This window comes from Lampris incognitus, chromosome 3, assembly GCF_029633865.1.
Source record: "Lampris incognitus isolate fLamInc1 chromosome 3, fLamInc1.hap2, whole genome shotgun sequence".
NCBI lineage: Eukaryota > Metazoa > Chordata > Actinopteri > Lampriformes > Lampridae > Lampris > Lampris incognitus.
Genome location: NC_079213.1, coordinates 7,072,235 through 7,094,734, shown reverse-complemented (window position 1 = coordinate 7,094,734; position 22,500 = coordinate 7,072,235). Strand labels below are relative to the sequence as shown.

The 22,500-nt window shown below is 46.2% G+C and overlaps 1 protein-coding gene across 4 annotated transcripts in view; it reads right to left on the bottom strand.

The window, feature by feature from the left end:
• sbf1 (SET binding factor 1) overlaps positions 1 to 22,500 on the bottom strand; it is an 82,570-nt gene that overhangs the window by 53,883 nt on the left and 6,187 nt on the right. For all 4 annotated transcript variants that reach the window (XM_056275761.1, XM_056275765.1, XM_056275764.1 and 1 more), the window contains exons 2-5: positions 7,730 to 7,815; positions 5,838 to 5,975; positions 4,526 to 4,651; positions 2,232 to 2,342 (exon numbers count right to left, since the gene is read on the bottom strand). In XM_056275761.1, coding sequence (XP_056131736.1) covers positions 2,232 to 2,342; positions 4,526 to 4,651; positions 5,838 to 5,975; positions 7,730 to 7,815 — 461 coding nt within the window. The remainder of the gene's footprint in view (positions 1 to 2,231; positions 2,343 to 4,525; positions 4,652 to 5,837; positions 5,976 to 7,729; positions 7,816 to 22,500) is intronic.

Below are 22,500 nucleotides of genomic sequence, written 5' to 3'. Positions count from 1 at the left end.
AGACCTGGAAAACCACTGTGTGCGCGCGCGCGTGTGTGTGTATATATAGAGGTGGCTAGTGAGTCAGTTGCTCTGTGTGTGTGTGTGTGTGTATAGAGGTGGCTAGTGAGTCAGTTGCTGTGTCTGTGTGTTTGTGTGCGTGTGTGTGTGTGTAGAGGTGGCATGTGAGTCAGTTGATGTGTCTGTGTGTGTTTGTGTGTGTGTGTGTGTGTGTGTGTGTGTGTGTTGGAGGGTGAGAGAAAAGCTCAAAAAGAAGGACAGCTTAGTAATCAGCTGTGACAAATCAGGGTCCATGACAAGAGGACAAAAAGAAAAAACAAACAGTTGGAATGATTCAGGCCATCATGTGAAATCTGTTAGGTCACAAAACACCAAGCAGTGTGGAAAAGCAGAGCGCCATCAATCACGTGTGACATGTCATGACTGCCAGAATGGACACATTCCTTGCAAAAGAAAAGAAATCGACTGCCGTCTGTTTGATCAGCAAAACAAAAGCCAACAAACGGGGGGGTGCTGATTGGTCGAAAGCTGGCGGAGCGGAGGGGTTACCTGGAGACAGCCCAGCAGCCAGTCACAGGCCAGGGCGTGAGGAACCATGTCTAAGCTACATATGGGGGACTCATTTATCTGTAACACACAGGAACCAGCGTACAGCAGGGTGCTCAGAAAAAGGTCACGTGGGTTACAACATCTGGAGGATAAAACAGGATTAAAAAGTGTGCCGTGGCGTAGTTTCACCATCGTACTAACAGTGTGCCATGGGCATTAGTAACAGTTACACACATGCTCAGTTTATTTACTACATTGGTACACTGATTACACACAACGCAGGAACGTCCCAGGAACACTTACGAGGGCATGAAGGAACACACCGAGACGATACCGACGGCTGATCAGTGCAGGTGAGGGTAAAAAAATTATTATAGAAGCTTATCTCACCCCCCCCCATAAAAAAGAAAAATGGATAAAGCAAAACAACAACAAAACGGTTCCAGATGACAGCCCGTACTCGTTAACACAATCTATGGTGGAAGATGTCCAACAAAACAAGAAGACCCATTAAATCGCAAAGAAAAAATTTCAAACAATAAAAATAGGATGCTTGCACCTCTTCTATTAAAGTGGGTGGAAAATTTGTGTAGGACGGCTGACCGCTGTGTGTAATCATGCCCCGGGGCGAAGGGGATTTCCTGTAACATGAGGACTATAAAGGATTTGTGTCATTTCTAGACTGCGGAGTGTCTGTATGCTCATAATCCATAAACTGACTCCATGGTCTACGCATGCCTAAAGCATGGGTCTGTGATAACGTGTGTGTGTGTGTGTGTGTGTGTGTGGACACATCAGCCCATTGTGTGTCCGCATGCACACATAAAAACGTACACACACTGGCATACCCTCTACTCCGTCAACACACATTCACACAGTCCAACCGCAGCTTGCAGATCTGTGAGGTGGAAGCGTAGCACAGATGTGGCTCCAGCTATGGTAGCGGGCGACATTAGCTATGCTGACAAAGCCGCTACGCTGACGATGCCGCTATGCTGACGAAGCCGCTATGCTAGCAGGCCGGAGCAAGCTAGAAGTCTTATATGATGTGCTAGCTGCCCCAAGAAGCTGCCCTGCAGAGAAGACCGTGAGCTTTTATGCAGCCTATCAGGGGGTACTTGTGTTGTTTCCCAACACCCAAGAGCAGAACCTGCATGAGTGGTAAAACCGAGGAGAAAAACCTCAGTCATCAGTTTATCTAAATATAATTTTACTACAAAAGTGTGTTTATCACTGCAACAGTACTTACAGGCATCTGTAAATATGTTCATATTTTAATTCTAGTCACCAAGTTTGGTCTTTATACCCATATAAAATACAAAGGGCTGGTTGCTTTTGTACACTGTAGAAGTGCGTGCGTGCGTGCCTGTGTGTGTGTGTGTGCGTGTGTACTTAAGTACAACTGCGTTTGTACTCCACATGTGATTCATCTAAACTGATTGTAAGGGTGGGATTTACCAACTTCCTTGTGGTTTCTGTCAATGATGTTTTGAACACAACACGGGCAATAATGTACATGTGCATCTGGGAGACAGAGGGAGGAGAGGGAGAGAGGGAGAGGAGAGAGAGAGAGAGAGAGAGAGAGAGAGAGAGAGAGAGAGAGAGAGAGAGAGAGAGAGAGAGAGAGAGAGAGAGAGAGAGAGAGAGAGAGAGAGAGAGAGAGCGTAAGCAGATGTGTTTACCTGGGAGCCTCCAGCGATGGGGATAACACAGGTGAGGAGATTTCCGATTACAGTTTCCAGGGGGACTGTCAGGCTGTCCACATGGACAGTGTAAATGAGCCCCAAACAGTTCTGTTACCATGGACAACAAAAAAACAAGGGGACAGAGGCAGTTAGAGGAAAACCAAAAACATGCTTTCATGAACCAGCAATCACATTCATAATCTGTTATCATAGAAATCAGGAATGATTTATTGTCGTTTCTTTCGCGTGCTTGTGTACACAAAAGAAACGAAATTTCGTTTCCCCCAGTTCACAGCAGTGCGACACAAAAGAACAAAGTAAAAAAAAAAAAAAAAACACACACAAACAGTTAACAACACAGTCCACTCAGTGCAACACAGTCCAAAAATTCCTCTGTCCAGAGAAGGAACGCCAGCCAGGATGACTGTCGGAACTGCCGGTCTGCATGGGCTAGCAGTTAGCTTAGCCTGCCCCTCTTCCGCGTCCTGTCAGACCGCCCTCGGTGTTTCCTTCTCGGGCGCAGCTCCAGCAGGGCCGTGGTCCCTGGGCCCACCTGACGCAGCAGACCAAACTCCCCAACACCAGCTCTCCCAGCCAGACACCTTCGACACACCTCCCCGCACTCCTCAGGACGACACTAAAACACAGTCAACGCCAGGTGAGGCCGCCGCCAGACCGCCCTTGGTGTTTTATATCCTTGTCTAACATCTTGTGTGTTTGATGTGAGCAAACCACCAAGTTAGTCTCCACCTTTGTAAGATCACTTGGACGCTTCCGGCGTGGGACGATGGCGGTGCGAATTCACGTTTGCAGCGGCCTCACCCAGTACCAGTGTGAGAAGATGGCGGCAGGAATTCACATTTGCAGCGCCCTCACCCAGTACCAGTGTGGGAAGATGGTGGCAAGAAACTTACGTTTGCGGCGGCCTCACCCAGTACCGTCCATGCAGTGTCTTTGTCCACGTCTGCATCTAAGTTTGTTTTGTCTTCGTTTGATGGCTGGGAGAGCTTGGTCTGCACCCAAAGAGGTAACACCAAGGGCGGTCTGACAGGACGTGGAAGCAAGGCAGGCTAAGCTAAATGCTAGCCCATGCGGACCGGCAGTTCAGCTAACATAGTATATCTTAGTGGGCAAGGAAAATTACAGAACAGGGACGAGCGGGTCTCTCCTACACAGTGTGTACAGTAAGTCAATATGTCAAGTTGAGTAACAGGGGTTATCCAACAAGTGTACAATACAGATATTTACTCCATCATAATAACAAATACATACGGCACTCGTAAGAAATATATTAACCAAATGTAAACAGTTCTACAGAATACTGGCCTGTGAAGGTGCTTTACAGCCCATACAAAAAGTGAGGTGTCGTGTATATTAATCAGCTTAATGATTACACTACGCCTCACACAAGATGTATTGATTATATATTTTAACATTTGTGTACTTGCTTAGGGACAAACCCAGACACCAGGGAGAAGGCACATCTCAGAGGCATTTTGCTTCTCATCAGTCCTCTACCACTGCTCACACAGAAGTGTAATAACTGTTATGCTTACAGTCAACCCAGAGCCAACTGTTTCTGTGCATAATCTAGTCCTCTGGTTATTTCTGATGTCGTTTTACTAGTTCTGGCGAATTTGTGTAAGGGCAGTCAATAAAGAACTCCCACAAACATGCAAAAATCTTACCAACTCAGTTAAGTACCACACAAATATGAAAACAAAGTCTATGTAATTTTTTTTTTGGATCCCCCCCTTTTTTTTCTCCCCCAATTGTACTCAGCCAATTACCCCACTCTTCTGAGCCATCCCGGTCGCTGCCCCACCCCCTCTGTTGATCCGGGGAGGGCTGCAGACTACCACATGCCTCCTCCGATACATGTGGAGTCACCAGCCGCTTCTTTTCACCTGACAGTGAGGAGTTTCGCCAGGGGGACGTAGCGCATGGGAGGATCACGCCATTCCCCCAGTTCCCCCTCCCCCCCCAAACAGGTGCCCCAACTGACCAGAGGAGGCACTAGTGCACCGACCAGGACACATACCCACATCCGGCTTCCCACCCGCAGACACAGCCAATTGTGTCTGTAGGGACGCCCAACCAAGTCGGAGGTAACACGGGGACTCCAACCAGAGATCTCCGGGTTGGTAGGCAACGGAATAGACCGCTACACCACCCGGACGCCCCGTCTATGTAATGATTCTTCCAAAGTCTCTGACCTGCTCTTAACGAACCTGCTGTAACGTGGGCTTATGAGGCAGTGTGAGAGGATGTTGTGGCAGTGTGTATCATACCCTGAAGACCTCAGTGTGGTCTAGCCGGGACACCAGAACCAGGCTCTTGGGGGCAAATATATGGGCCGGCTGGTCGACCCCCGGTTCCTCATCCTCATCCACCTCGCTGGCCTCGGCTTTCTGCAGCTTAATCAACAGCAGATGATAAACATTACATGTTACTGCAGTCACATCAGACACTCGCCAGCTTGAATTCAAAAAGCAAAACTATTTCAGAATTCTTGTGAAACTTATCAGGACAGTGAGGACAGATAAGAAGTATAGGATGGAAAACATGCAGCTATGGTCCTGAGTCAAATGCCTGATGACTGCGATCAGATGTGAGTCCACCAGGCACGTACTTGTGCCACCAGAAATACCCAAAACTCCAATGTCCTCTGAGTGTAAGTCCCTTCAGCGCCAGGCGACACGACTAACCACACCAACATATGACATGTGGACCAACACGTAGACAAGACCTGACTGTATGGTGCTACTTTTCAGCGGTACCTCCTTGCGTTTTCAGAGCCAGTATTTCATGACAATCACTAAAATTAGTTTAACATAATAAAACTCTCACGCTCGGTTTCTGTGACCCTCTTGTCAGACCTGAATATTCTGACTTGAATGTAGATGTTTGACTCAGCATTTACTGGATTTTAAAGTATTAGGGCGGCTGCTGGTTAGCAGACTCGGGTTTTTCCACATCGGAACTGAAGATTTATTCTTTACAAATAATATCACAACTTTTAAAACAGTAGTTGGTTCTACCACTACATAAGAGACATGGTTATATGTATATAACTACACAGAATGTGGTCAAATATACACGTAATACTTCGTAATATGTACAATTTCCACTGTATCATCTTCTTTCAGCTTGTTCCCTGCTTCTCAGGGGTCACCACAGTGGATTTTACAGTTTCCATCGGTACCCAGTGAGGGCAGAGCGCCAACAGCGGCCATCATTAACCCGGGTCTCGACTGACCCGGTATGGTCTTGTCAATCTGCAAACTGATTTGGCAAAATTTTACGTCGGACGCCCTTCCTGACACAACCACTAACCCCATCTATGGACGGGGGCACAGGTTAAGCGCTGGACGCCATCCCAGTATCCATGGATTTGAGCCCATCCCTGTTGCCAAACAATTCCACTACTTAATATGTTTAGTTATATGCAAGTCAGACCTGAACCGTTTTGGTTCTTTTCCACACCCTTTTTCAGACATTATGTGCAATTCCTCTACTTTTCAGCCGATAGGAAACTAAATTCATTTCCCATCTACCTGCATGTTGCAACGGTCAAAGGTTAGGTAGGGGACCTGACCTCACCTGTGGGTTGTCTAGGCACTCCCAGAAGGTGAAGCAGGCGCAGTAGTGACGCTCCGAGTTAATGTCCGTCAACACCGCCACAAAGAAGGAGGGAGGCTGCCTTTCAGGGACCAGCTGCCACCCGTTGGGCTGACAGAACTGAGAGAGAGGGAGGGAGGGAGGGTGAGAGGTGGTAGGTAATGATGGTCGTGGGTTGGGAAAATAAGGACAAGTAGAAAGAGAAAAGAGAAGCATGAGAACACAGTTTTCCTTTTGCCACACAATAATCATATTAGGACTACATGTAAAAAACTGATGCCCAAGTTTACTTTACTTAAAGAGTGTTGGGATGTGTTTTAACCTACTGCTGTGAGTTCCACTTTCAAAGGAACAAAATAATCGATTCTGTCAAAAAAGTGGGATTACACTACACTGCCTATCATTCATTGCATTCCCCCCCCCCCAATTTTCTCCCTAATTGTACTTGGCCAATTACCCCACTCTTCCGAGTCGTCCCGGTCTCTGCTCCACCCCCTCTGCTGATCCAGGGAGGGCTGCAGACTACCACATGCCTCCTCCGATACATGTGGAGTCGCCAGCTGCTTCTTTTCACCTGACAGTGAGGAGTTTCGCCAGGAGGCCGTAGCGCATGGCAGGATCACGCTATTCCCCCCGGTTCCCCCTCCCCCCTGAACAGGCGCCCCGACCGACCAGAGAAGACGCTAGTGCAATGACCAGGACACATACCCACAGCCGGCTTCCCACCCACAGACACAGCCAATTGTGTCCGCAGGGTTGTCTGACCAAGCCGGAGGTTAACACGGGGGCTCGAACCAGCGACCCCCGTGTTGGTAGATTGTTGGTAGATTAAAGTAGATTTAATCAAAGCCAGAGCCATATGAAGGTGAGATACTAAGCATATTTCATTTTTAACATGTCCCTGCACATTGTTTTTAATGACAATAAATTGAATTGAATTGAATATTTAAATCAAATGTCAACAAACAAAAAAAATTAAGGCCAAATTCTTGCCTGCTTAGACAGATATACAAACACACACACACCCACACACACATACAACCGCACACACACACACACACACACACACGTACATGTGCACGCATGCACACACACTAGTGCAAGCAACTGCTAAACAAGCAATGTCACTGAACAGGTAAATAAAAGCATGTTAGCAACAAGCGGTATGAGTTTCACAGACACCCCCTGACCCATATCGGGGAGCGTTTGGTCACATGCTCTCTTGCTTGTGTACACTCATTTGACACATCCGAGGCTAGGCTGTAATTAATAGGTAACCAACAGGTTCTGTAAAATTTTCCGTCCGCTCTGACAGCACCGTGACACCATCACAGCATGAATGACTGATCAGAGACATTTGGTACACTGCTCTTAAACGCAACGGCCGTGAGGGAGAGAGGAAGTAAATGAAAAACAATCAGTTACAGTGACAAACAAATATGTACTGTTTGAAAAACACACTTCCCCCTGATGAGGTGATCAGTTCCACTTTAATGTCGACTGACTGAGGTGGACATGTAAAAAAAAAAAAGGTCAATATTAACACTGGATTCTGGTAAGAAAAGACGTCACAGTTTGTTCATCGTTCACCCTGCAGTCTTGATGAAGAGGTTGGTTGACGCAGCACCTGCAGCAGGATATGGACTTCTTACATATAAAACCTGGTGAAGTTATCTCAACGCTATCTAAGCTATTTATAATATTGTGATTTGGTATATTCAGGTATAAGTGACCCCGGGGGGACACAAACCCCTGACCCTTGCAGTGTTAGTGCCTTGCTCTGACCAGTGAGCTACTAAAGGAATGGAACCACCGACCCTGGAAGTGCTAGTAGGGGGTGTCCATAAGTGTGTCAGTGGGTGGTTTGACCTTACCAGCTCTATGCCCTGTGGGAATGGGTTGTCTTCCCAGTCCTTCTCAGGAAACCGTTGGAGAATGCGACCTTGACCCTCACTGCCCCCTGCAAAGACAGAGACAGACAGAGGCGGTTGGAGAGACGCAACAGAAATGGCGAGGGCAGATGTCTAATTTTTTTTTAAATTTTTAAGGATAAATCCTTCTCTGCTTTTTTATGACATGGGTCAAATTTTCTTCGTTTTTGCCACCATCATATTGGGCTAGACAGAGCTTTACAAAGGTGTCTTATGGGGAAAGGCGACGCCTCCTTGACTTAGAGATTGTCTGAGGGAAACAATGAACAATGTACTTCCAGAGTAAACAAACCTGCAGTATGACAATCTCCAGCGCAGACGTGGCGAGAAAAATATTTACAGAAGTGCAAAATGGGGTCATTTTAACAGAGGGCTGGCCAACAAAATGATAACGATAATTACCTCGATATAATTTACCTCAACAGAAACAAATTTTCGATAATTGTTCTACATAATTAAACCAACCATACACGGGGGGGGGGGGCGCTAATGCACCTTAAACGCTAGTTGCCACCCACCATAAAACACAAAACAAGAAGAAGACTGTAAAGAAGATAAAGAAGACAATGAAGAATAAGAGGAAGAAGAAGAAGATAACAAAGAAGAAGAAGAAGACTAACAGCCAATCACGTTGCAGGACTAGAGGTATGCTTAAGAGACACAGCTGACAGGCTTGTAGCTGGAGCGAAATACCGGTAAGCGAAGAAAACGCAGTGCCCATGACCAGCTTGAAGCAGGACGAAGCCATCACCAACAAGAACGGTCAGGCTGCTTCAGTAGTTTGAAGATATTTTGGCCAATTACAATTCGACAAAAAAACACGTTTATTATTATTATTTTATAAGCAATCAATTGAAAGCTCATTGCCATCGGACCAGCCCTTTAAAACACTCTTAAACTTTGCAGTCTGAGCCATCTTAAGCGACGTGTGCCGCATGCACACACTGTGGCACTTCATTTTTCTATCAAGATGTTTATTTTGTTGAGGAAACAGGACCGAAAAAGCATTTTATGCATATTTTGATGTTGACAAAAGATTTCATCATTACAACAGTTTTGAATGTTCCACCTCAGATTGTGAAATGTGCTACTGTTTGGCGAGTGTTTGTCATGTTCTGACAATAAAGAATAGTTCGAAACCACAAGTCATCAACTGGTTTCTGCAACACTCGGAGCAAAAATCTGCCTTTAAACTTGAAAGAAATAATGATTTTGCATTTATCGGTACCCGGCCAATCACCCCACTGTTTGAGCCGTCCCCGGTCGCTGCTCCACCCCCTCTGCTGATCCAGGTAGGGCTGCAGACTACCACATGCCTCCTCCGATACATGTGGAGTCGCCAGCCGCTTCTTTTCACCTGACAGTGAGGAGTTTCACCAGGGGGACGTAGCGCGTGGGAGGATCACGCTTTTCCCCCCAGCCCCCCCCGAACAGGCGCTCCGACCGACCAGTGGAGGCGCTAGTGCAGCGACCAGGACACATCCCCACATCTGGCTTCCCACCCGCAGACACGGCCAATTGTGTCTGTAGGGATGCCCGACCAAGGTAACATGGGGATTCAAATCGGCGATCTCCGTGTTGGTAGGCAACGGACTAGACCGCCACGACACCCGGATGTGATATAATCATTTTTATCATGATGAGGTTTTTTGGCCATATCGCCTAGCCCTGCTTGACAGAAAGCATGGTTTGCAACTATTTTTGAACAGCACATTATAGTACATGTCTGACTGCACTGTGAGCTTCCTGTTTTTACTGAAAACGAGATACCTCATGATTTTTGGAGGCTGCCCCATTGGACTGCGCGTGAGCCCAGCAACAAAATTCGGCTCCTCAAAGTTTCTCAATAATGAAGCAATCAGTGAAAAGTTCTAAATGGTGTCCAACAATGTTTTAATGAGCTCAATATAACAACAACAAAAAAAAACCTATCCTTGAACCAGCGCTACATCTACCTTTGAAACAACGGTGAATTAGCTGACATCCCCCCCACCTCCTACTGGGTGACAGGGTCATTCCTAACGCCAGCCTGGGCATGGCTCATCACAACGCCACAATGACACGACAAAAGCCCTTCTTATGTAACCCCACAGGCCTCTCTTTCAGTCCCCCCCCTCCCCCAACTGAAGCCCTGCTGGCTGCTTAATAGCAGCATTCATCCGCATGGAGAAAACGCTTTATCCTCCTCGTACAAAGGGACAGAAATCTAGCATAAAAACTGATGCAGAGACATTATCCCGCGCTAAATAAAGGAGAGGCCCGGACGGCTCGGTCTGAATGCTGCGTCAGAAATAAAAGCCTTGTGAGTTGATTTCGTTTCTTTTTTCTATTCCAGTAGCCAAAAACAAGAGCGCGGACACACCGATTCACACGCACAGGGAAACAAACGTACTCGCACACACATGCATGCACACACCGACACATAGACACAGACACAACACACAAACAGAAAGTAGGCCAGCTCCCAATACACCCCGGGAAACTCTGCAGTCATCCCCCGCCCTGCTCCCCCTCCTCCCTGGTGATATGAGGAGGGTTGTAGGGGAAGCAGGAACAGGGGAAGGCGGGTACTCCTTTTCTCCTCTTCCCCCTTCACTTCATCCCTTGTTTTTCCCTACAGTCACAACAAACACCCAAATCCACTTCCCCCTGCCCCAGATCACCAGATCTTCATCCTTGAACCCTGAGCCATTCCATTGGGTTGTTGTCCATGGGACCACTGGTAATATCTTTAGCAGGACCGCTGGCCATCATACTTTCATTTGTCGTGGAAACCACAAAGCTATGTTTGTCAACAGCGCCATCCCCTCCCATCTTCCCGGGACAAGATGAGATTAATGACATTTACACATGAAGTAACTTCTGCAGCCTCCAGGAACCACCAAGTTCATTCTAAAAAAAATGGCACATTCTTGGCAGGACCACGGGCTTTTATTCTGTGCTTTAGCTTGTTTACTGTTGTTTGCTGCCATTGTTGTTGTAGCAACACATGGCACGCTAAGAATATTTAGACCACAGATTCAAAAAGCAACCGTAGCAACCCAACAGCAAGGGTCACTTAAAAAACTAAGCTATGTTGGGACCACGCGTCATGTGACTTCACACGGCACATCAGCTTAACGGCATGCTGGGAGACTATGTCGGGGGTCACGGATGATAAAGGTCCTAACCAACAACTTTTGTTCTAAACAAGCTTTTCTAGCATGTCGACATTGAAACCAGAATGTGTGTTGTGGTAGTATTTAGTTCGCCAGCATAAATAAGACGGCCTCATTGCACTTTATCGCCTCTTAGTTCGCCTGTGCACAGTCAATCCTTGTGTACATATCTGAAGATTGTTGTGTTGTTATTCTATGTTAAGTACACTGTGGGAGCTACGAAACCGGAGTCAGATTCCATGTGTGTGCAAACTTACATGGCCAATAAATCCGATTCTGATTCTGACTCATTCCTCCTCTGGACCAGTGAGTTCTGGTGCAGGTATGCAGCAGATGTGAACGTCTCACAACAGAACAGCAGCTGATGAGCAAAAGCCAAAAATATCTTGCAAACATTATAAAAGAGGTTAGGGCTACACTTAAGTTAACAGCATGGGTTATTGATAGAATTTGGGCAGAATTTAGGGTAGGGGGTTAGCATTAATTGAAACCCTTCATCATGGAAGTGTTGTTGGTTTGAAGCCTAGGGACAAGGTGGGGCCTCTGTCTGATGTAGCCTGGTGAACTAGTGACTACCATTGTCTGCACTGAGGCCTTTGTTAAGTTGTATAATAGACTGCACTAGCACTGAGAGACAGGCTGAGGGCAGGCGAGACAGACTCAGCGAGATATACAAATACCTGTTTAATCCTTTATGGATAGGATTCATTTTCAGGACGTTTGATGTGCCACTGTTCCACTGAACCGTCTCACAAAAAATATCTAGGCAGTTCAGACTGGGCCTGTTTTCTCTGACATTATTTCTACAGAGCACATGACCGCAGACAGAAAATAAAGGCATTGTCTTTACTCACCCCAGGTGTTTACTGTTAAAAATACTGACAAGGCAGCACGGAATATTATGAAATCAGAGAGATCTACCCAGTAAAGATGATCCTAACCTCCTTTTGGTCAAACTAATTCCATCTTGACAAGGCTGACGCAAAGTCACTACTGAAGGTAACCAACACCTATGATATGTGTCAGTCTGTCTTCAAACCACATTTAAGCCTACACCCTTCCTCAAAACTCAGCTCCTGCCTGAGGAAGGTCTGCAAATACCAGCTTTTCTGTTAGATGGGATAAGTTTAGTATGAAAGCCTAGGAGAGGCATGTTGTCTTAGTTTACCAAGGGCAAAAAATAAATTATACTATATATACACACACGTAGGCGGCATGGTGGCGCAGTGGTTAGCGCTGTTGCCTCACAGTAAGAAGGTCCTGGGTTCGAGCCCCAGGGTAGTCCAACCTTGGGGGTCATTCCAGGTCATCCTCTGTGTGGAGGTTGCATGTTCTCCCAATGTCTGCGTGGGTTTCCTCCGGGTGCTCCGGTTTCCTCCCACAATCTGAAGACATGTAAGTCAGGTGAATCGGCCGTACTACATTGTCCCTAGGTGTGAATGTGTCGGCCCTGTGATGGCCTGGCGGCCTGTCCGGGGTATTTCCCTGCCTGCCGCCCAATGACTGCTGGGATAGGCTCCAGCATCGTGCGACCCTACTTAGGACAACTAGCTTGGATAATGGATGGATGGATACACACACACACACACACACATATGCATGCACACATGTACACTACATGGACATGTATGTGGACATCCCTTCTAGTTAGTGGGTTCGGCTATTTCAGCCACAGCTTTTGCTAACAGGTATGAAAAATCAATCATATAGCCATGCAATCTCCATAGACAAGCATTAGCAGTAGAATGGGTCGTACTGAAGAGCTCAGTGACTTTCAATGTGGCTCTGTCATAGGATGCCAACAAGTCAGTTGGTCAAATTTCTTCCCTGCTAGATCTGCCCCAGTCAACTGCAAGTCTGTTATTGTGAAGTGGAAACGTCTCGGAGCAACAACAGCTCAGCCATGAAGCGGTAGGCCACAGAAGACCACAGAAGGGCACCGCCGAGTAAGGAAGTGCGTAAAAATCGTCTTTCCTCAGTTGCAACACTCACTACTGAGCTCCAAACTGCCTCTGGAAGCAACGTTGGCACAAGAACTGTTCGTCGGGAGCGTCATGAAATGGGTTTCCATGGCCGAGCAGCCACACACAAGCCTAAGATCACCATATGCAATGCCAAGCGTCAGCTGGAGTTGAGTTAAGGCCACTGCCACTGGACTCTGAAGCAGTGGAAATGCTTTCTCTGGAGTGATGAATTACGCTTCACTATCTGGCAGTCTGATGGACCAATCTGGGTTTGGCAGATGCCAGGAGAATGCTACCTGCCCAAAGGCATAGAGCCAAGTGTAAAGTTTGTTGGAGGAGGAATAAATGTTTGGGGCTGTTTTACAAAATCTTAATGCTACAGCATACAATTACATTCTAGAGAATTGTATGCTTCTGACTTTGTGGTAAAAGTTTGGAGAAGGCGCTTTCCTGTTTCAGCATGACAATGCCCCCTGTGCACAGGGTTTGGTTTGTGGAGTTTGGTGTGGAGGAACTTGACTGGCCTGCACAGACCCCTAACCTCAACCCCATCCATCACCTTTGGGATGAACTGGACCATCGATTTTGAGGTAGGACTTCAACCAACATCTTCTCCCCGACCTCACTAAGACTCTTTAGGCTGAATGGGAGCGAATTCCGCAGCCATGTTCCAAAATAGGGGTTGACCAATATGTTTTTTTCAGGGCCGATACCAATTATTAGTTATTAGTAATCAAGGGGACTGAAAACTGATATTTGGAACTGATATACATTTACAGTAAATGTAAATGCTTGCTATCGCATTCAAGTTAGCTCTATGAGACTCAACATTAGCTTACGTTATTATGACCATCGGCTACCTATAACATGTAAAAACATCAACTTGTACAGGCAAGTAATGTTACGTTCACAGTATAGGAGCTAAAATAACTTCCAGTTGCACTGGTACCAACATTACTCAAAGATATAGCTATCTTTACATAAATAAACTCTATTGTCTTGTTGTAGTTAACTGTATATCACTGCAACAAAGTGCATTATTTAGGCATTTTCAGTGGTGTAACTGGGAAACTGGGCATGCTCGTCATCATAGAAGTAGACTATGAGATTGTGGTGTTTTTGCAACTTCAGCGCAGAGGATCGTGATGTTTACTGCAACTTCAGCAATATCTGTTGCCTTACGTTCGAAACTCACCCCCGCTCGCTCACCAAAGCTGCTCCATTCTGCAAATGCGTTCCTGTGAGGCTATTACTTGTGACGTGTAACCAATCAGATGGTACTGTGGGCGGGACATTGCTCGACATCACAGAGTGGTGACTAACGACAGAGAGAGACGACTGGATCAGAGCCAAAGTAGCACATTTTTAAATTAATTTATTTTATTTGAAATTGGATAAAGAAAAAATAATCATTCTGATAATCGTAAAAATCGGATCAGTCGAACCCTATTCCAAAATCTAGTGGTAAGCCTTCCTAGAAGAGTGGAGGCTGTTATAGCAGCAAAGGGGGGACCAACTCCATATTAATGCCCATGGTTTTGGAATGAGATGTTCAACAAACACATATGGGTGTGATGTTCAGTTGGAAACATACTTTTGGCCATGCAGCATATATGGATTCCTTCTGAAACAGGTATAATCAGTAAATTTAGAAACAAAGAACAAAAACAGTAATTTTACCTTTATTGCAATATCATTTGCTCCTGTTATGTATCGTACTATATGTGCTCACTTTAATCCAACAGCCTCCTGTTAAATCTGGTCTGGAGTTTACTGGGATTCTCTGAGAATTCCTAGCATCAGTCCTGTTCCACTATTCCCTCTTCCACTTCGGGATTCCCAGATGGTTTCCCCAGATACTTTGTGCTGCTGACTCAGTGAAACAGAAATAATTGGCTCTCAGAGGCTCCATTAATAAATGGTTTGGATAAGTGCAAGTAAACACACATACACATACACAGAGTGTTGGGTATGGGGGATGCTTTTAGTGTTAGGGCTGTGGTACTAATGGATTCCCACATGTTAGCCTGCATCTGGAGGGATTCGGACCGCTTATAGAGCCAGCACCACCAGCATTCATGTATTTGTGGGATTCCTTTTGTGGCTACGTACAGTAAACGTTAGCTTGCTAACCACACTGCATAGCATTGAAGTGGACTGACAGCTGTTTAGCAGAGCATGGCGTCACATACTTCATTTCGTCAGAATTAGTAAACAAAAATCGATGGACAGTTGCAGATGTGAGATCACGCCTTTAGAGAGACATCACAAGGAGGGTCATGGAACGATTATAGAGAGATCCTTAAGGAACGCAGTATGAATATATGGGTACATTCACCCCTGCACAGTGTATTGAATGCACTGAAATCAGCGCATGAAAACAGAGAAACGCCCCTGAGCACTTATTTCTGACAGTGTTGCCTCGAGTGCACAGTAGTTTTTTAGGTTACAACATACAAGTTGACAAAAGAGGAATAAAATATGAATAATGCAGTGTACAGCATGCCATTTAGTGGAAGCTTTCACCTGCAGTCATTTTCAGCCCAGTGCGTGAATACAAATTTAGAATGGGTGGTCCCCCTCAGAGGGAAATTAACCTCCCATGGGCCGGGACACGCACAGCGGTGCAGAAAAGGGCTTTCTGAGTGACTGTGGCTCACAAGGGCTCACAATGAAGCAGACGTGCACACCTCTGAAACCTCAACAATGTGTGGACCGTGTTGTGGGCTATGCAAAACAGTGTGTGTGTGTGGTGGTGGGGGGGGTGTCTCATTTTGTATCTTACTCACAGACAATTTGTACGACAACGGCGCTTGAACTTGTGAGCTTTTAGTAATAACACTGGTAAATAATTACTACCATTATTATTAACTTCGTTAAAAGAAACACTCAACGGCAGGAAAAGTGCTCAACAAATGAGGAGCAAAATAATCCAGTGAGTCAAGTAAATTCTTTATGAGACAGTACAAGCCTCTTTCATAAGCAATCATCTGACAGCTGATGATTCCTTATGGCATGAAACAGGCTTGTACTGTCTCATAAAGAATTTACTTGACTCACTGGATTATCATTATTATTAATAATGTGCTTGAACAGGGTGTGCGGGTAGTGTAGCAATCTATTCCGTTGCCTACCAACACGGGGATCACTGCTTCGAATCCCCGCGTTACCTCCGGCTTGGTCGGGCATCCCTACAGAAAACAATTGGCCGTGTCTGCGGGTGGGAAGCCGGATGTGGGTGTGTGTCCTGGTCGCTGCACTAGCGCCTCCTCTGATCAGTCGGGGCACCTGTTCGGGGGGGGGGGGTAGTGTGATCCTCCCACGCGCTACGTCCCCCTGGTGAAACTCCTCATTGTCAGGTGAAAAGAAGCGGCTGGCGACTCCACATGTATCGGAGGAGGCATGTGGTAGTCTGCAAGCCCTACATGGATCGGCAGAGGGGGTGGAGCAGCAACCGGGACGGCTCGGAAGAGTGGGGTAATTGGTCGGATACAATTGGGGAGAAAGGGGGGGGGGGGGATCCTAAACAAATAAATGAATAAATAAAAAATAATGTGCTTTAAACAAAGTGAAGAACGGATCAAGTTATGAAAATTCTATATAAAGCATTTAAGATGAAATAAGATTTAAAAAGGCGTCAACAGTTACAGAATGGTGTCTCTCTGACCCACAGAGCCACCAGCAGCAGAGAAGACCTGGTACACAGCCATAAGACTTCCTGCTGTGAACTAAACCAGAGCTGAAAAGCACTCGGCCCAGTGGACAGGTTGTGATTCGGTGCTTTAGTACCAGTAATATACCGAGAATAAATCCCAAACAGGGACGGACATCTAAACCGGCACAGTAGCAGGCATCTAATCCGCGATGCGGTGTGGTGCACTATTCAAACAGCACTGCGTGAAACGGATATGTCATATGAACCTATTGGGCAAATGTTTACTTCAGGTAGGTAAGCACTGGAGATACGGGAGTGTCCACACATGAGTACACAATGGCATATCTGTAAAGAACAGGTTTTACTTTATTTAGTGGCGTGTCACATCTCTTCATGGCAACGCTCACGTGTTGCAATGAGAATGGGCTTGTGGGTTGGTGCTGCTACGATACTCGTGAGATCTCCCGGTAAAAAGGAAAATAAAATCAAACAAATGGAATGAAAAGGAATATCAAAACAATTTAATGAAGCACAAACTACATTACTTTCAGAAGGGGATGCTAAATGTTGAGTAAATATACTGCTTTTCTAGTCTACCGACCACTCAAAGCGCTTTCCAGTGTGCGCCTCACGCCCACACATTCACACCCACATTCACACACACGTTCACACCCACATTCGCACACTGATGGTGGAGGCTGCCTTGCAAGGCGCCAACCTGTTCACCAGGAGCAGTTAGGGGCTCGGTGTCTTGCTCAAGGACACTTCGACACGCTCTCTGGAGGAGCCGGGGATCGAACCAGCGACCTTCCGACAGACGACCCGCTCCACCTGCTGAGCAATGCCGCCCAATCAAGCTAAGACAAGTATTGCAATTATAATCTAAGTAGTAGTATAGTAGTAAGTAGAAGTCACAACAATTATATGGTGCCATGAGAGCTCTTATTTTACTGCATGTTTTGCATCTTAAATCAATATTCTGATCATTTTTGAACTATACCAGATGTCCCAGATGATATAAAAGTAGTCGAAGTAAAATATCTATAATTATCAATTCTGCACGTTGTGCAATTCCACCTCCATTAGCTATCAAGGAAAACAATTCAATAGAGGATGCTCTATCTGAAACCCCCCCAGTGACAATGTTTCCTACAAGCTCATTCAAGTCAGCGGAAGTGAAGCTGCGATGTCCTTCTCGTGGCCTTTGACTGAAGTGTAATGAAAGGAGTAAATATGTGATGGGACCAACCTGAATGACTTTTCTGTTCTTCCAGACAATGAATCAACTTTGTGTCTGCTCCACCAGAACAGCAGAGGAGAACATTCACATTGTGATCAGTGTCTTCCACCCCCCCCCCGCCTTTTCTTCCCAATTAAATTTTTTGACCAATTACCCCACTCTTCTGAGACCCGTCCCGGTCGCTGCTCCACCCCCTCCGCCGACTACCACGTGCCTCCTCCGATACATGTGGAGTCGCCAGCCGCTTATTTTCACCTGACAGTGAGGACTTTCGCCAGTTCCCCCTCCCCCCCGAACAGGCGCCCCGACCGACCAGAGGAGGCGCTAGTGCAGCAACCAAGACACATACCCACCCGCAGACATGGCCAATTGTTGTCTGCAGGGATGCCCGACCAAGCCGGAGGTAACACGGGGATTCGAACCGGCGATCCCCTTGTTGGTAGGCAACGGAATAGACCGCTACGCTACCCGGACGCCTATGATCTGTGTCTTTTCCACAACTACAGAAACAGCGAAGGAATCAGCAACATTGATTAGGGGAAAAAAAATCTCAAATGCTATTCCAAATCTACAAAATGAAACTAGACATGCAACACGATGACTGCAAGGGAAAAACCTGAGCGGTCTGTATGTGTCATCCTACATGCCTTTTTCACAATCTGATTGCAAGGATTTAAGTGCTATGATTGAAAACATTACTCATTTATGCTCTTTCAGACAGGGAGAGGTTTGTATTGATTTAGGCATCAACAGAGGAGGAGGAGCGGAAACAATGGCTGCATGGTACAGAAATTTTGATTGGGGAAAAAATGCTGGCTTTTACCCTTGCAGGGAAAAAAAACCACTGCAAAAATGACGAGGCTACACGGTGAAACGAGGACGTCTCAGGTCCTTTCGCCTGTAGGAAAAAGAAGTAAGAAAACGGTCGTTGTAGCACTACCACACCAAGACATGGGAAGATTGCTACTAAGGTCCTTTCGCCCAGCCGGGCTTTGCTGTGAGCTTCCCAGAGCAGTCATCGCTCAACCGTAATTACAGCGACTGCAACACCTCTCACAAATGTTGGGGCTTAATAATTGTGACTGAGGCGCTGAGTCACAATTTGTCACAAGCTCACAACTGATGCATATCCTGAAGTTCCTTGCAGGGTTTGACGAGTGAGACATCCTTAACACAGCATTCAACTTAACATCTAAGGAGATGGACCAAGCTGGGATTGTGTCATTTTAACCCTTTCAGGTGCAGTCGCCGTGGTTTAGAATTTAAAGAGGTACTTTCATGCTGTCTCTGTGCACATTTTTAACACGGGTGTTTGAATTACAACCGAAAGGGAGGTGTGGTTTTATGATTTCATAGCTATTGGCTACTGAAATTCAGGGAGGTTGTGTGGGGGTGGCTGGATGGGCTAAACACTGGGGGGCTAAACCGCTTGCCACTTGCCGTAGAAAAACGAGAAATTCACTGGTGACAGCCGCCGTAGAAAATTAGACCACCGACAGCAGCTTTGAGGCTAGAGGATGTGGAAGACGATTCCTCTTTCTCGGTGGAAGTTGACTACTCGCCTCAGGAATATGCTGCTCAGCCAATGCAGCCGTATTCCTTCGAGCCAAAAAGGGGGCGTCTCCGCTTTTATAGCGTCCCGCTACGGACACGCCCTCTATGCTAATGGCAATTCGTGACGCGCCAAGTTACCACATTTTCGCCAGCTGGAAATCAGTTACTTGGCCGCCGATATCTCTCGTCTGGCCATAAATGTGATTTTAGGGGCTACCATTTGTCTCATCGGTCACATCCACACTCCTTACATCGATTAAAAACAGAAAAGTCGGATTTTGACGCAAGTACCTCTTTAAAAACAAGTAACGCAAGCAACTGAATGAAGCATTGCACCCAGCTCAAAATATTAGCATCACGGGGCAATGCAGATGAGTCCAACAGGTCGATCTTTCCTGCAACAAGTGATCTGGGAAATAGGTGAAGATATGTAAGGTATATAAAGAAAGGGTGGGACCTTTTAGTCCACTGGTTAACGTAGTCGCCCATGGTGCGGGAGACCCGGATGCGCCCGAAGAGAAACACCTGAGGGGCGGTCTAACAGGACGTGAAGTGGGACAGGCTAAGCTAACTGCTAGCCCATGCAGACCGGCAGTTCCCGACAGTCATCCTGGCGTTCACTCTCTTGGACAGTGAGTGACATGTTGGATATATATATTCTTGTAGTTTGGATGTGTTTTTGTCTTTGTGTTGCACCGCTGTAGGCTGGGGGGGAAACGATATTTCGTTTCATCTCATGTACGCAAATGCATGAAATGAAACGACAAATAAATGTTCCCGATTCCTGATATATAGACATTAATGCGCTGACAAACCAGAACGATTACTGCACACAAACTGTTTACCACAAGAACTGTAAAGACAGCACTCAAACCACCGCTCTTTGTGCTTCCAGGAATATCAGTGTAGAATGAAGCCGCTTTTACGGGTTAAAGATTAACCCATCAAAAATAACACTTGTCTGTCACTGGCTTGGCCGACTGTTTATTAACAGGCTGTACAGCAAAGTGCGTCATTATCATTCGTCTAAAGCCTGAGAGCCAAACAACACGCTACCTTACCGAAATAAAGAAAACAATGTTAAAACCCAGAGCAGGTGTTTTGCAGGTCGTGCAATGCAATACGCTCTTTTACACAACAGTTGCAGGAAACTGATATGACACCGAGCCTGGTTTAACAAGGAGACTCAGTGACTGATAATGACCACGCTAATGATTTTTCCATGATCCAAACTCTGTTCCTTTGGGAAAGTGAAATCAATTTCTGATTTTGTAAATAAAGTGACAGCCTTGGACCCGGCGCCGAGGTTGAGACGGAGCAGCGCACCCACATAACCAGCGGGGTAACAAGCTTAGCAAGACGGAGGTGACACTATGGAGTCACAGTTTTCACACAGACACAACCGCAAGTAGAGGTTTGCTAAATATGTTGCCTACAGTTGTCTCAATAAGCAAGAGATGCCAGAATGTGTGCTGGTGATTGTGCAACAGCTCGATTCTAAATGACAGGGACACATTTTATTAAGACGACGTGCAGGCCTAATACCATGACTTGTGCAACACCTCAAATGTCTTTTTGGGTCAAAGGTCAGGTGTTTTGAAGTTGATTTTCATCCCACAGCCACATCTACAGAGAAACCAACAGCTTTTCTGCAGATATGCACGAAAAATAGAAAAAAATGAATTGGGCCTCAAAATGGAGAAGTTGTTCATATTTCAATGATAGCTGGACCCAATCTATCAACATTTCAAAAGTGTATTTTACATATAACACAGACAATCTCCCCCCACTGAGATTCAGATTACTAATCATAAGTTTTTTTTTCGAACTTGTCTTTATAAGAAATTTTGAATCATATATCTTGAACTGAGCATTCCTGTGTAACTGGGTTCTACGGTTATAATGTGTTGAAACTGAACTTGTGATGCACCACTGAACTTCCTCAATCGAACTTAATGAAGTGCAACACACACAGCCCCAGAAGGTAACAAAACTGGATAGAAAAACATCAAAATAACTGCCATTTCCCCCAGCCCACAGCAGTGCAACACAAAGACAAAAACACATCCACAAACTACAAGAACACTTATCCCAAACTAACACATATATCCAATCTAAACAACAACAAAACAATCACTGTCCAAGGTGACGAACGCCAGCCAGGATGACTGTTGGAACTGCTGGTCTGCATGGGCTAGCAGTTAGCTTAGCCCACCCTGCTTCCGCACCCTGTCAGACCGCCTTCTGTGTTTCCTTCTTAGGCGCAGCTCCAAGCAGGGGCCGCGGGTCCACCAGATGAAGCAGACCAAGCTCCTCCAGCCGATCCAGTGCCAGCTCTCCCAGCGAGACACCCTCGATACACCTCCCTGCACTCCACACGACGACATCAAAACACCACAGTCAGCGCCAGGTGAAGCCGCCGCCACACCACCCTCGGTGTTATCGGAACTGCTGGTCTGCATGGGCTAGCAGCTAGCTTAGCCTGCCCCGCTTCTGTGTCCTGTCAGACCACCCTCGGTGTTACCTCCTCAGACACAGCTTCGGGCAGGGCCATGGCCCCTGGGCCCAAAGGATGCAATAGACCAAGCTCTCCCAGTCGATCCAGCGCCAGCTCTCCCAGCCATCAAACGAAGACAAAACTTAGACGCAGACATGGACAAAGACACTGCATGGACGATACTGGGTGAGGCCGCCGCAAATGTGAATTCGCGCCGCCATCTTCCCATACCGGTACTGGGTGAGGCCGCTGAGGTCTCCAAAGGAGCCAACACAATAGAACTAAAGTATTAACTGTATGTAACTTCTATACTGTGGCTTTACTAACCATAGTAAGTGAAAACAGTTGTAGAATACAGCTATTTCAGCGATAATGGAACAAAATCAGAATGTCTGTTGCAGCTGAAAAAGCCAGGGTGATAATGAGATGCTTAAGATGGGCTTTTTCTTCCTAGTATCATTAAGATCTCCAAAATTCCAAATTCTAGCAGAATTACTGGTGTTAGCATTTGAGTCATTAATCATGCAGCGTTATTGGAATGTGCTTAGATCAACTTGTCAAAGCTTGAATCATGACTCAACAAAGAAAGCTACTACACAGGTTGGGCTATGCAAATAAAACTGACTTGACCTGATCAGTCTGCTGG